The sequence below is a fragment of the Mytilus californianus genome, unplaced genomic scaffold, assembly GCF_021869535.1.
Source record: "Mytilus californianus isolate M0D057914Y unplaced genomic scaffold, xbMytCali1.0.p SCAF_10, whole genome shotgun sequence".
In the NCBI taxonomy this organism is placed as follows: Eukaryota; Metazoa; Mollusca; class Bivalvia; order Mytilida; family Mytilidae; genus Mytilus; species Mytilus californianus.
In genome coordinates, this window is record NW_026262582.1 from 61,773,910 (window position 1) to 61,789,975 (window position 16,066).

Sequence of the window (16,066 nt, forward strand, 5' to 3'; positions counted from 1 at the left end):
TGTTTATGTAGTTCATACGTGTTTCTCGTTTCTCGTTTTTATATTGATTAGACCGTTGGTTTTCCCGTTTGAATGGTTTTACACTAGTCATTTTTTGGGGCCCTTTATAGCTTGCTGTTCGGTGTGAGCCAATGCTCCGTATTGAAGGCCGTACCTTGACCTATAATGGTTTACTTTTATAAATTGTTACTTGGATGGAGAGTTGTCTCATTGGCACTCATACCACATCTTCCTATATATATATACATCTGAATTCCTGGGGAGCTACATGTCCAAAATTGACATCAAAAGAAAGGAATTCAACTTCAACAAGTTCAATAATCAGTCAGTGGACGGTATATTTATGTGACAGTTATTTTTCAACACTATTTTTTTAAATAGTTCTGTAATACCTATATGTGTTTAAACAAAAAGGAAATACAGTAGATTAGCGTTTGGTTCGTTAAAAAAGAGGCATGAATCGAATTGTATCTTTACCAAGAACAAACGCCTATCAATTCTTTCTTTTTTCTTTTTTTTTTTAATATAGGTGCAAAATCATTTCCTAAGTTTCATTTCATTTGTTATTAATCCTTAGTATCGGTTAACTCAAGTAACCGGATGTGCACTTACATGAGCAAAATGAAGGGTGTGACATGTGGTGCAGGATCTGCTTACCCTTTCGGGTCACCTGAGATATTTCTGATGGGGTTCGTGCTGCGCATTCTTTATGTATCTTTGTTGTGTTTTGTAGACTGTTGGTTGTCTTTGTGTCGTTTTTGTCGGGGTTTTTTTTCTTTTTTTTTTTGTCATGGCATTGTCAGTTCGTTTTCGACTTATCCCTTATATTATATATTTGAATATCCCTTGGGTGTCTTTCGCCTCTCTTTTAAACACTTAACTCTCTTAAAATTGGGCACTCGCAAAAACTATTTATTTGTACATATAGAATACATGTAATAGTTTTAAATCATGAAAAATCTTTTTCTAATCCTGCAAACAGTATAAGTATTACGAACTTTTATTTCCGTTGAATGTTGATAATTTAGAAATGTATCCATAACTATGAAAAGGAAACTATCGAACCAATTATCAGGCTAGAAACTTTGTTCAGCAACTTCGACTTACATTCATAGTTATTCAATTATTGACCCGACAATAAATCGGATGAAAACCTGATAATATAAAGGGAAAATTCAGGAAATTCAGTAGTTTTTAACGGAATACCGTGTTACAAACATACAATTGGGAATTGAAGTGCTATAAAGCATTCAAGACACTGTGGAGACAAAAAATGAACAAATTATATGACATTATATGTAGTTAAGTCTGTGCAGGCTGACTGTATCGCCGACGTCAGCTGTTCTCCTAAATAATGTATCATATCATTTATATATCTATACATTATATCTATACGTTATGTTTAACGCTATAAAAAGGCTTTACAAATTCCTGTTTCTGCATGTGTAAAGTTCTACTAATTTACCCAAAGCCCCCCACCACCACCACCATTTTTATTTCTAACAAAGTACATTGTGAAGATCGGTCAATTCGCAGCTACTAAACAGAGCCAATAAAGAAACAAATCATTGAAAATAAATGTGGTATTCAATGTTTAAAATGTAAATTAGAAGACAAGAAATATAATATAAATGCCTATGGCCGGTAATGTAAACCTTGAGATGACCCTTCTAAAAAAATAAAAAAGGATACTTGTTGTCCTAGGCATAGGCGTAAGCGTAAGCGTCAGTATCGATTAGTTTTCGTAAATGTCTAATATTACGTCTGACGGGTTACTGTATACAAACATCGTATTTAGAAACAAATATGTACAAGATCTTACTGTAATTTTTTTTTGAAATATATTTCTGTTGATAAAAATGTAAGTTAATGAATATATTAGAATTGACATTAAATTCATTGAATGAAATATAAATAAACTCATCAAAGATACCAGAATTAAAATTGTGTACGCCAACCACGCGTTTTGTCTACATCAAAACTCACCAGTGGCGCTCGAACCAAAAAAGTTCTAAACCACTGTTTTCCCTTCTTTTAAATGTAATCTTCATGGTTACTAATAAGGCTGTAAACCCAAGCAAAAGAGATTTTTCTAAATTCAAGGAATATAAAAAGCAGACACTTACCTTCAACACAATCCACAGAAGCATGGGTAGTTCCTCATTACATCCGTCTCTTTTATAGTTCCTACATCGCATTTTTTTGACGTAGTAGGCTAATTGATATGACCCACTATAATGGATGCAAAACGCTGTCATCCTATCAAAATACCTGCTTTGATATACAAATAAGGAAGAGTGGGCATGGCTTTCAAGAATGAAGTAAGAACTTTACAGGTGCATGATACATTTAACTGCGCATGCCATATCTAATACGTTGTTTAAAAAAGTGCTCTTGATTAATGATCATATTTTCAACCCCTGCTTCTGTTTTTTGGAACGACTGAATTACGAGAATTAAAAATTCGTATCTAGTAACATTGTCAAATATAGTGAAAGAAATTCTATTGACCTTTTGCATGTTCTGTTATATCGACGCAAAATCTGACATTTAAAAACTCGTTTTGCGCAATATCGACAATTTCCGCAGAAGATAACAAATGTAAAGGTAAGAATGCGTACTTTTCTTTTGATATATATATATGTGTGCGTTTACTGTATAGTGTGCTTAGCCTTTTCAAGAAAAATGCTAATTTCAGTTTTCACTGTAGTCATGCAAGAACATGTATTGTATGACCCTAAGAGCTTAATTATGATATATATATATATATAATTTAATCTGTTAAATCCATGCAATGAATACAGTATTTTGATACGCAATATGTTGAATATCAACAAAAAAGTACACAAAAGCAGCAACAAATGGGGAAAAAAAAGATACATCTATAGACATGGTAGAAGGGCGCAAAAAACGTATTAATTTTTTTTCAAATAAGTCATTCAATAAAATATGTGTACTTATATGGATATTGTTTTATTGAAATTTGCTGTTATAAAATTTTGGAAATCATTTTAGATTAAGGAATGTATATCTGGTTCCTCGTCTGTTTTTGGTTTTACTTTTGATACTTTTTGGTTAAATCAGTTCTTAGAGGCTCATTTTTGCGCCTGTCCCAAGTCAGGAGCCTCTGGCCTTTGTTAGTTTTGTATGTTATTTAATTTTAGTTCATTTACATGTTTTGGAGTTTAGTGTACCGTCCATTTTCATTGAACTAGTACACATTTTTGTTCAGGGGGCCAGCTGAAGCCCGCCTTCGGGTGTGGGATTTTTTCGCTGTGTTGAAGACCCATTGGTGGCCTTGAGCTTTTTTCTGCTCTTTGGTCGGGTTGTTGTCTCTTTGACACATTCCCCATTTCCATTTTCAATCTTATTTCATTGTATTGGATTTTAAATTTCAAATAGTTTGGCCTTGAGGATCACTGAAGACATATTATTTGTCAAAATGCCCATTTGTGGCCGCGAGGATCACTGAAGGGATATATTATTTGTCAAAATGCCCATTGGTGGTCTCGAGGATCAGTGAAGAAATTTATTATTTGTCAAAATGCCCATGTGTGGCCTCGAGGATCACTGAAGAAATGTTATTTGTCAAAATGCCCATTGGTGGTCTAGGGGATCACTGAAGAGATATTATTTGTCAAAATACCTCTTGTGGCCTCGAGGATCACTGAAGAGATATTATTTGTCAAAATGCCCATTTGTGGCCTCGAGGATCACTGAAGAGATATTATGTCAAAATGCCCATTTGTGGCCTGGAGGATCATTGAAGAGATATTATTTGTCAAATGCCCATTTGTGGCCTCGAGGATCACTGAAGAGATATTATTTGTCAAATGCCCATTTGTGGCCTCGAGGATCACTGAAGAGATATAATTTGTCAAAATGCCCATTTTTTGCAATAAAATTAGTAGCGTCAATGTTACTATATAATAACTGATTTTTATAGTTTGTTCATATGTTGTGCTGTTACAACACTGCCCCAGGTTAAGGAAAGGGTTGGGCGCCCGCAAACATGTTTAACACCACCAAATTCTGTATGTGCATGTCCCAAGTCAGGAGCCTGTTATTCAGTGGTTGTTTGTTGCTGTTTATCATACATATTTGTTTTTCGTTCATTGTTTTGTACATGAATAAGGCCATTACTTTTCTCGTTTGAATTGTTTTACATTTGTCATTTCGGGGTCTTTTAAAGCTAGCTATGCGGTATGGGTTTTGATCATTGTTGAAGGTCGTACGGTGACATATTGTTGTTTATCTCTGTGTCATTTGGTCTCTGGTGGCTAGTTATATCATAGGCAATCATGCGACATCTTCTTATTTTTATATATGCAAGAGGAAAATACATTCTTTAGGTTAAAAAGAATTTTCAATTTGGTTTTAAACTGATACTTTGACATATACATTTTGTATATAAATGTGATTGTTATTTGCATCATCCAGATGTCAACTCTATGTTTATTCTTTATAGCTTATAAGTTTTTTTTTCTCATAGTTTCCCAGCACTTGTTCTTATTCTTGATAATAAAAACGGGCCGTTAGTTTCCTCGTTTGAAATGTTTTACAATTGCCATTTCGAGGCCTTTTATAGCTGACTATGCGGTATGGGTTTTACTCATTGTTGAAGGCCGTACGTATTGTTGTACCTTCTGTGTGCTTAATAGTAACTTATAATTCATGTCATATGGGTGCTTTCTTTATTAAGCTGTCTATTATATGTGCTTTATTGTATTAAGCTGTCTATTATGTGTGTTTTATTGTATGAGGGTCTGGATGGGAGGGGAGGGGAGGGGTCTTCATTTCTCTATTCTTTAAGTTTTAGCCATTGTATTTCAGCACCCCATTATTCTCTATTATTTAATCTCTTTTTTTTTTTGCCTATTTTCTCTATTCTTAATTTGTTTACCCATATTCCTGTAGTATTGGCTTATTATTCTCTATTCTGTAAACTTGAATTAAGCTGTTTATTATATGTGCTTTGTTGTAACTCTTTATTATACATTTATACATTTATGCTTGATATGTGCTATTGCATGAATGGATATTATATTCTATGTTTGATGATACTTCAATCACACATTATATGTGCAAAATAACATATGTCAATATTATTATTTGTTCATGTTTATTTTATATTCTATAAGTTACATTGATTAAATAAATACCTGTAATTACCTGTTGTACTATTTCATAACAAATTAATCTCTGTCAAAACAATTCCCGATTGTCTCACATTTAGACTTCCCAATTGTCCCACAAACATCTTCCCGATTGTCCCACAAAATTTCATTACTTTTTTACCTGTAATTTCAAAAAGTGGGACAATCGGGAAGACACCCTTTCATCATCCAGATGTCAACTTTATGTGTATTCTTTATAGGTTATAAGTTTTTTTATTATCAAGAATAAACAAGTGCTGGGAAATTATGAGAAAAAAAAACTTATAACCTATAAAGAATAAATATAAAGTTGGCATCTGGATGATGCAAATAACAATCACATTTATATATAAAATGTATATGTCAAAGTATCAGTTTAAAATCAAATTGAAAATTCTTTTTAACCTAAAGAATGTATTTTACTTCGGAAACACATTATTATTTTTGTTTGACTAGAATTATTATTTATGCATTTGCCGTACACAAAAATATTCATCATTCAAGATACTCTCAAAAAATCTAAGACCAATATTAAAATTATCATAGCGTACATTATGTATAACGCAAAAATAAATCTTCTACTACTGATGGCATGCTATCTGAATGTTGACCGAGTTTTTTTAAGTGCACTTGTTCTCACAGTCATGTATTTTAGAGTACTCACAAAGTATTTTGTCACCAATTAAGAAGCTTTTCAAGGTCGATTCTTGTTTATTCTCACAATAAGATTTTGCTGACACTAAAGAACTGTTCAGACTCACCCTAATTAGTAAATCCTTTATATTCTTGTTTTCATGAAAAGACCTTCACATTGAAACATAGGTTTCGTAGTTGTCTTTTATTTTTAAAAAAATGTTTGCTGTTGCTAAGCAACATGTGGGTTTCTATGCTCGATATGGAATTCGTCAAAAAAGATTAATGATAATCTAGATGTTTACATTATAGTTTGACCCCATATGAGAAAGTCTATTCTTCCAAAATTACTAAATTCATACTTCAGATAACATAAAGATCCCATTATTGAACGGTTGCTATGCACTTGTTATGGAGCTATAAGTTGTTGATAAGCATTAAGTGAACTACAATTATTTCAAACTAAAAGTTGTTCATTAACAGACAATCTGCATTTTACCTTACTTGGTATAATAAACAAAACTACGTATGGCAAAATTTATTTGAGATTGGTACCCCCAAGAAAATACCCCACCACCACCAATAACATACATATCCCCAGCATATAACAAGCAAGTACATGTAACAAAAAAGTCCAAATGCTAGTAATATATGTGTAGCAAGTCTATAATATGGCTAAAAATAGCAGCAGTTATCACGCAAACACAACACCCTTAGTAATGCTACTGGGAGGGTGGGAGGGAAAGCTAGCAAAATGTTTCGCGTGCAGCCATGAACAAAGTACTGTTTGAAAGCATGGTCCACTCAAACGAGGCTTGAAAAAATGGGGTTTGCAAAATGCTTGAGAGAAAGCGCGGTAAATTCAAACCTATCTGCTAAAACAAAACTACGCATGGTAATATTTATTTGAGCTTGGTACCCCCAAGCAAATAAACCCCCCAATAACATACATATCCCTATCATATAACAAGCAAATACATGTAACAAAAAATTCCCAAACCCAAAAAGGGGTAATTAACGTGGTAAAAGGGAATTAAAGGTAAAATGAAAAAAATGGTACCTAATTCTCGCTTAACCCCCGTTAACAAATGCTTAATATTCCAAGAACGACAACAGGGTCCTTTAGTTCATGCATCTTATGCAAAACACTAATAATGTGTATGTAGGAACGAATAGAGCCATAAGCAAAATGTTTCTTGTCAACTAAATAAGCAATGTAAAGTTCCACAATTTGTTGGTCAAACGGCACTGGTTTAAGCTTTTAGTCTTCACAAAACTTAACGTACGTCTTCAAGTGCGTACGGTATGTTCCGGAGGTGGAATCAGCCCACCCCTTGCCTTCTAATCGTTCTACAGCTATCTCTAGGTCCGATAGAAGATATGTGCCATCTTGAAAGATAAAAGTCTAACGAAACATGTGTCAGTAGTTCATGCATAGTAAAGGGAATGTAACTATAGCTAGTCAATATTTCATAAAGTTTAGAAAGTTGACCGTCCTCGTGAAGCCTCGAGGCAGCATCGGCTATGATATTACACCGTCCACTCAAATATCTTGCTTGAATGTCAAAATTATACATAGTGGACAACCAAAATAAATCCCTCAGTATGCACATTAACCACTTGTTGTTTGAGGTTCCTTTATTCAAAACGCATTTTGTCGTCATATTGTCTGTAAATACAATGACGAATTTGTTTGTCCATAAGTGACCCCAACGGAGCACAGATAGAATAACGGCGACTGCCTCCTTAACGTTAATATGTTCATTCTTGACGGCCGGAAACTCAATAGCCCAATTCACATAGTGGAAATCTCCGTTGTAATAGCCATCACCTCCCAATAGAGACGCGTCAGTTTGTAAGGAGTCACTTTCTTTGTGTCCATGAATTTTACAGTGCCGTTATCCACCACAATAAGTCAGCATGAAATTCGGCAGACAATATAACTTTGTCACTGCGATTAGGTATATTTGAAATAGAGTCTATCATGCGTCTCAAAAAAGTTCTCCCACCTTTCACCATTTTGCAGGCCCAGTTCAGTTTACCACAAAGTGACTGAATTTGTTTGACACTTGATCGTTTGCGCTTCTGAAAAGTCAATAAAAAATTGTAAAATTCAGACCGTTTCTCTTTTGGCATGGATAATGTTAAATTGCGAGTATCTATAATTATACCTAAGAAATTAATGCGTTGTGATGGTCCCTCTACCTTGAACCAATTAATATTAAAACCTAATTCTCGTAAAGTACGTATCAACAATTGTATAACCCTCTACTACAAGACCACATTGTATCTGCAATTATTAAAAAATCATCCAAATATGCAATACATACTATATTACATTATATAACCTTTTCATAATAAAACACACAGCTTTACTTAGCTTTTGAAAACATTTTGGACTGCGGGAATGGCCAAAAGGTAGCTTAGAATCATACATGTAAGTAGGACTATCATTGCCAGAAAAAGTCCACTTTAAGCCTGTTAAATCATGATCAGAACTGTGATAACGGACAGATCTGTATGCATTAAGATAAACTTTTGCTAGTTAAAATACACCTGTGACGTTAATCTTTTGTTCAAACTCTCCATTATTTTTCAGGAATGGAGAGTTATTTTCTATTGTCCATCTTCATTCATCAGGGCGTTTTGCCCTTTGGGTATTTCCATGGGCACTTTCTTAAAAAGTGTTCATCCATGAAAATAGTTATAAAGGACGTAACGCGATATTGAATGAAGATGAATTGTTTTTTTTCAAATTGGGATGAACTCGTAGTAATACAATGAATACCAAATATCTCATTATTGATAAACAACTTTTATTTGCGAGTCGTTATTCCATCGTATACTATATAGTATCATTTTCACTAAAATTCAAAAACATTATCCGAAATTTGTTTTCCGATGCAAATCTTTGCTAAATTTCTGTCACGGATAGTATCCAAGCGGGTAAAAACGCATATTTTCCATTGAGTGCCATTCCTCTTCTGTGCATCTACAAAATATCAAATGTGTTACAGCAGAATGCATTGAGTGTGTAGATAAAGGTAGAATCTTAGGTTAGCATGCTTGTTAGCTGAACCGTGAAGTCATTATTAGGTAGGTATACTACCCTCCTTTCTGAGTAGTCTAGTCCAACAGACATATAGATTGGTTATCTGTCGGACTAGTCTACTCTTAAAGGAGGATAGCTTACCTAACCTAATAATGACTTCACGGTTCAGCTAACAAGCAAGCTAACCAAAGATATTACCTTTACCTACACACTCAATGCATTCTGCTGTAACTCAGTTAGATTCTTTTGTAATATTGAACACATTAACATTATACAATAAGGAAAATTAGAGAAAAACTAATTTCACTTACAGATTTGCTTTTAATTTTACCGTTTAATATTTCATTTGCTTGATATTTAAAGAGTATTTTGATTTTGTACAGCACAAATCGTTTGTTCCATTTTAATATGTACATTAAAAAAAGAAATATTACTCAGATAGTTTCTACAATAATATTGTGGTTAAATAGAATAAATAGTTCAAGAAACTGAAATGATCAAAATGGCGTATTCGGTATATTATTTGATTTTTCGTTGTTATAATTTGAATATGGTACTAATGAATAGAATTTGGGGGGTATGGATAACACTGTGTTAAATATTAGGCGGGATTTTTATTTAAGAAATGACTCACGGTTATGAAGAAATAACATCAAAAATGTGGTGCACACTGAATAACTCGCGTAGCGGGTTTTTTAAAAGTGTGCACCACTGTGACATTTATTAGGTTATTTCGAATAGACAGAAAAAATATTACAGTCATTCCTTATAATTCAATACTAAATTCCATTTTTAAGGAGTAACTCATGAAAAAAACGTTGATGACGTCACGGTCACATAACAAAATTATGTTTATGAACTGATATACAAAAACTTTCAGCCAATCAGAAGACGTGTTACATCCAAAATTAAATTATTCAATTTTCAACAGAAACGCGTAACACAATCGAATTCCTTCACTGTTATTATATGTCCAGTGGCAAGTATAACAGTTATATCGGCAGTGCAAATGACGGCGTTAATCTTGAAACGTTTAAATGAAATCGAAAAGTGGTTTTCCACTTAAGTAAAAGACATACAAAACGCAATCTAGAAATGTTTTTAATCACGCGGGGTTTTTTTTCTGAAATTGTTTGCCTCCTTTCTGATAATAGGGAAGAATGAACAAATAGTTTCAGTTTGCTTTTATTGCTATTTAAGACTCTAAAAGATGAATAACATTTTTTTTTTCGTTGTTATGAGCAAAGGGAGCGAAAAAAAAATGTTGAATTATGCATGAAACATGAAATACTGTGTGTCTTGTTTAATTTTATTTGATCTAATAGAATGGTTTGAAATATAGAATCATATTTTGTTTCAGATATGACTTCAAATCGAGCACACCCTTATTAGTTAAATAACCTATACTAGACAGTATATGGGCCTCCGCTCCATTATTTTCCAAGGAATGGACAGTTATTTGGACTTTCTCTATAACATAATAATTAGATTTGATAAGTTTAAAAGCATGCCGCATATCCATGTAAGAAAAATTTGTATCACTTGTATAGGAATTTAAAGAAATTCCAACTGGCTGACTAGCATCATGTATTAAGCAAATATCACCATTTGGTTAAGGCACGGTCCCTAATGAACTGACAAGAGTTGGAAATTTGTTAGTTACAACATAATTGCCCAAGGCAATTTCTTTTCTTATTTGATTTTCTACTTGGGTGCGAAAATTAAAAGCGGGAGAATAGCTTTCCCGATTCACAGGATAATGGGGACCAAATTTTGTACTCAATTTAAAACCATTTTTTACTCCATCCAAAATGAATTCCCGATCTATAGTATCACTAGGTAAAAGGCGACACCAAGCCTCAAAATTCATGGTATTAATTGCGGAAGTCGCCTTGTTCTCTACAACTAGTTTTGAATTTGAGGCACATCCTGGTTTTTTGCTTTTGTCATCGGTTGACCATGGCCATTCAATGCGGAATGTGCACTAGAGAAACAAATGGCGTAGTTATGCATCATTTTGCAGTCATTACGGAAACAATAATTATAGTTGAAACTACAACAAATGTCTCGCCCATCCGGAAGAAAAGGGCCTTTGCGACGTTCCTCCGTCGTTGACCTCGAATTCCTTCCCCCTGCCCTTTGATACTCCAACAGACGCTTCCGAAAACGCTAGCTTTGTTGGATTCTCATGTTTTGCGACTAACTGAAAATTTCAGTTTTTACTGTAGTCATGCAAGAACATGTATTGTATGACCCTTAGAGCTTATGATATATATATATATATATAATTTAATCTGTTAAATCCATGCAATAAATACAGTATTTTGATACACAATATGCTGAATATCAAAAAGAAAGTACACAAAACCAGCAACAAATGGGAAAAACAAAGATACATATATAGAAGGGCGCAAAAAAAATATCAATTTTCTTTTTCAAATAAGTCATTCAATAAAATATGTGTATTGTTTTATTGAAATTTGCTGTTATAAAATTTTGGAAATCATTTTAGATTAAGGAATGTATATCTGGTTCCTCGTCTGTTTTTGGTTTTACTTTTGATACTTTTTGGTTAAATCAGTTCTTAAAGGCTCAGTTTTGCGCCTGTCCCAAGTCAGGAGCCTCTGGCCTTTGTTAGTCTTGTATGTTTTTTTAATTTTAGTTCATTTACATGTTTTGGAGTTTAGTGTGAAGTCCATTTTCATTGAACTAGTACACATTTTTGTTTAGGAGGCCAGCTGAAGCTCGCCTCCGGGTGCGGGATTTTCTCGCTGTGTTGAAGACCCATTGGTGGCCTTGGGCTTTTTTCTGCTCTTTGGTCGGGTTGTTGTCTCTTTGACACATTCCCCATTTCCATTCTGAATTTTATTTCATTGTATTGGATTTTAAATTTCAAATAGTTTGGCCTCGAGGATCACTGAAGACATATTATTTGTCAAATTGCCCATTTGTGGCCGCGAGGATCACTGAAGAGATATATTATTTGTCAAAATGCTCATTGGTGGTCTCGAGGATCAGTGAAGAAATTTATTATTTGTCAAAATGCCCATGTTTGGCCTCGAGGATCACTGAAGAGATATTATTTGTCAAAATGCCCATTGGTGGTCTCGAGGATCACTGAAGAGATATTATTTGTCAAAATGCCTATTGTGGCCTCGAGGATCACTGAAGAGATATTATTTGTCAAAATGCCCATTTGTTGCAGTAAAATTAGTAGCATCAATGTTACTATATAATAACTTTTTTTTATAATTTGTTCATATGTTGTGCTGTTACACCACTGCCCCAGGTTAAGGAAAGGGTTGGGCGCTCGCAAACATGTTTAACCCCACCACATTCTGTATGTGCATGTCCCACGTCAGGAGCCTGTAATTCAGTGGTTGTTGTTTGTTGCTGTTTATCATATTTGTTTTTCGTTCATTGTTTTGTAGATGAATAAGGCCATTAGTTTTCTCGTTTGAATTGTTTTACATTTGTCATTTCGGGGTCTTTTAAAGCTAGCTATGCGGTATGGGTTTTGATCATTGTTGAAGGTCGTACTGTGACATATAGTTGTTAATCTCTGTGTCATTTGGTCTCTGGTGGCTAGTTATATCATAGGCAATCATGCGACATCTTCTTATTTTTATCTATGCAAGAGGAAAATACATTCTTTAGGTTAAAAATAATTTTCAATTTGGTTTTAAACTGATACTTTGACATATACATTTTGTATATAAATGTGATTGTTATTTGCATCATCCAGATGTCAGCTTTATATTTATTCTTTATAGGTTATAAGTTTTTTTTCTCATATTTTTGTTTATTCTTGATAATAAAAACGTTTTAGTATACATTAGCCGAATTTCATGGCGTTAAAAGTACAAATGTGTATACAGGTATATCAAGGAGAAAAATGAAGTATCTCTCAACATCCAGATGTCAACTTAATATTTATTCTTTATAGGTTATAAGTTTTTTTTATTAACAAGAATAAACAAGTGCTTGGAAATTATGAGAAAAAAAAACTTATCTGTCATGCGTCTCAAAAAGGTTCTCCCACCTTTCACCATTTGGCAGGCCCAGTTCAATTTACCACTAAGTGACTGAACTTGTTTAACACTTGCGCGTTTGCGCTTCTGAAAAGTCAATAAAAAATTGTAAAATTCAGACCGTTTCTCTTTTGGCATGGATAATGTTAATTTGTGGGTATCTATAATTATACCTAAGAAAGTAATGCGTTGTGATGGTCCCTCTACCTTGAACCAATTAATATTAAAACCTAATTCTCGTAAAGTACGTATCAACAATTGTATAACCCTCTACTACAAGACCACATTGTATCTGCAATTATTAAAAAATCATCCAAATATGCAATACATACTATATTACATTATATAACCTTTTCATAATAAAACACACAGCTTCACTTAGCTTTTGAAAAATTTTTGGACTGCGGGAATGGCCAAAAGGTAGCTTAGAATCATACATGTAAGTAGGACTATCATTGCCAGAAAAAGTCCACTTTAAGCCTGATAAATCATGATCAGAACTGTGATAACGGACAGATCTGTATGCATTAAGATAAACTTTTGCTAGTTAAAATACACCTGTGACGTTAATCTTTTGTTCAAACTCTCCATTATTTTTCAGGAATGGAGAGTTATTTTCTATTGTCCATCTTCATTCATCCGGGCGTTTTGCCCTTTGGGTATTTCCATGGGCACTTTCTTAAAAAGTGTTCATCCATGGAAATAGTTCTAAAGGACGTTACGCGATATTGAATGAAGATGAATTTTTTTTTTCAAATTGGGATGCCCTCGTAGTAATACAATGAACACCAAACATCTCATTATTGATAAACAGCTTTTATTTGCGAGTCGTTATTCCATCGTATTCTATATAGTAACATTTTCACTAAAATTCAAAAACATTATCCGAAATTTGTTTTCCGATGCAAATCTTTGCTAAATTTCTGTCACGGATAGTATCCAAGCGGGTAAAAACGCATATTTTCCATTGAGTGCCATTCCTGTTCTGTGCATCTACAAAATATCAAATGTGTTAACTCAGTTAGATTCTTTTGTAATATTGAACACATTAACATTATACGATAAGGAAAATTAGAGAAAAATATATTTCACTTACAGATTTGCTTTTAATTTTACCGTTTAAGATATCATTTGCTTGATATTTAAAGAGTATTTTGATTTTGTACAGCAAAAATCGTTTGTTCCATTTTAATATGTACATTAAAAAAAGAAATATTACTCAGATAGTTTCTACAATAATATTGTGGTTAAATAGAATAAATAGTTCAAGAAACTGAAATGGTCAAAATGGCGTATTCGGTATATTATTTGATTTTTCTTTGTTATAATTTGAATATGGTACTAATGAATAGAATTTGAGGGGTATGGATAACACTGTTAAATATTTATTGGCGGGATTTTTTTTTAAGAAATGACTGTTATGAAGAAATAACATCAAAAATGTGGTGCACACTGAATAACTCGCGTAGCGGGTTTTTTAAAAGTGTGCACCACATTTATTAGGTTATTTCGAATAGACAGAAAAAATATTACAGTCATTCCTTATAATTCAATACTAAATTCCATTTTTAAGGAGTAACTCATGAAAAAAACGTTGATGACGTCACGGTCACATAACAAAATTATGTTTATGAACTGATATACAAAAACTTTCAGCCAATCAGAAGACGTGTTACATCCAAAATTAAATTATTCAATTTTCAACAGAAACGCGTAACACAATCGAATTCCTTCACTGTTATTATATGTCCAGTGGCAAGTATAACAGTTATATCGGCAGTGCAAATGACGGCGTTAATCTTGAAACGTTTAAATGAAATCGAAAAGTGGTTTTCCACTTAAGTAAAAGACATACAAAACGCAATCAAGAAATGTTTTTAATCACGCGGGTTTTTTTTCTGAAATTGTTTGCCTCCTTTCTGATAATAGGGAAGAATGAACAAATAGTTTCAGTTTGCTTTTATTGCTATTTAAGACTCTAAAAGATGAATAACATTTTTTTTTTCGTTGTTATGAGCAAAGGGAGCGAAAAACAAATGTTGAATTATGCATGAAACATGAAATACTGTGTGTCTTGTTTAATTTTATTTGATCTAATAGAATGGTTTGAAATATAGAATCATATTTTGTTTCAGATATGACTTCAAATCGAGCACACCCTTATTAGTTAAATAACCTATACTAGACAGTATATGGGCCTCCGCTCCATTATTTTCCAAGGAATGGACAGTTATTTGGACTTTCTCTATAACATAATAATTAGATTTGATAAGTTTAAAAGCATGCCGCATATCCATGTAAGAAAAATTTGTATCACTTGTATAGGAATTTAAAGAAATTCCAACTGGCTGACTAGCATCATGTATTAAGCAAATATCACCATTTGGTTAAGGCACGGTCCCTAATGAACTGACAAGAGTTGGAAATTTGTTAGTTACAACATAATTGCCCAAGGCAATTTCTTTTCTAATTTGATTTTCTACTTGGGTGCGAAAATTAAAAGCGGGAGAATAGCTTTCCCGATTCACAGGATAATGGGGACCAAATTTTGTACTCAATTTAAAACCATTTTTTACTCCATCCAAAATGAATTCCCGATCTATAGTATCACTAGGTAAAAGGCGACACCAAGCCTCAAAATTCAAAGTATTAATTGCGGAAGTCGCCTTGTTCTCTACAACTAGTTTTGAATTTGAGGCACATCCTGGTTTTTTGCTTTTGTCATCGGTTGACCATGGCCATTCAATGCGGAATGTGCACTAGAGAAACAAATGGCGTAGTTATGCATCATTTTGCAGTCATTACGGAAACAATAATTATAGTTGAAACTACAACAAATGTCTCGCCCATCCAGAAGAAAAGGGCCTTTGCGACGTTCCTCCGTCGTTGACCTCGAATTCCTTCCCCCTGCCCTTTGATACTCCAACAGACGCTTCCGAAAACGCTAGCTTTGTTGGATTCTCATGTTTTGCGACTAACTGAAAATTTCAGTTTTTACTGTAGTCATGCAAGAACATGTATTGTATGACCCTTAGAGCTTATGATATATATATATATATATATATATAATTTAATCTGTTAAATCCATGCAATAAATACAGTATTTTGATACACAATATGCTGAATATCAAAAAGAAAGTACACAAAACCAGCAACAAATGGGAAAAACAAAGATACATATATAGAAGGGCGCA

General features: G+C 33.4%; 1 protein-coding gene across 2 annotated transcripts in view; it reads left to right on the forward strand.

The window, feature by feature from the left end:
- The first annotated feature begins 2,274 nt into the window (after window positions 1–2,274).
- LOC127718339 (organic cation transporter protein-like) overlaps window positions 2,275–16,066 on the forward strand; it is a 47,890-nt gene continuing 34,098 nt past the window's right edge. The window contains exon 1 of one of the 2 annotated variants that reach the window (XM_052224335.1): window positions 2,275–2,321. In XM_052224335.1, the coding sequence (XP_052080295.1) occupies window positions 2,317–2,321 (5 nt within the window). In that variant the 5' untranslated portion in view covers window positions 2,275–2,316. Of the gene's footprint in view, window positions 2,322–2,367; window positions 2,608–16,066 lie in introns of those variants that run through there. The other variant, XM_052224336.1, reaches the window with a different exon arrangement.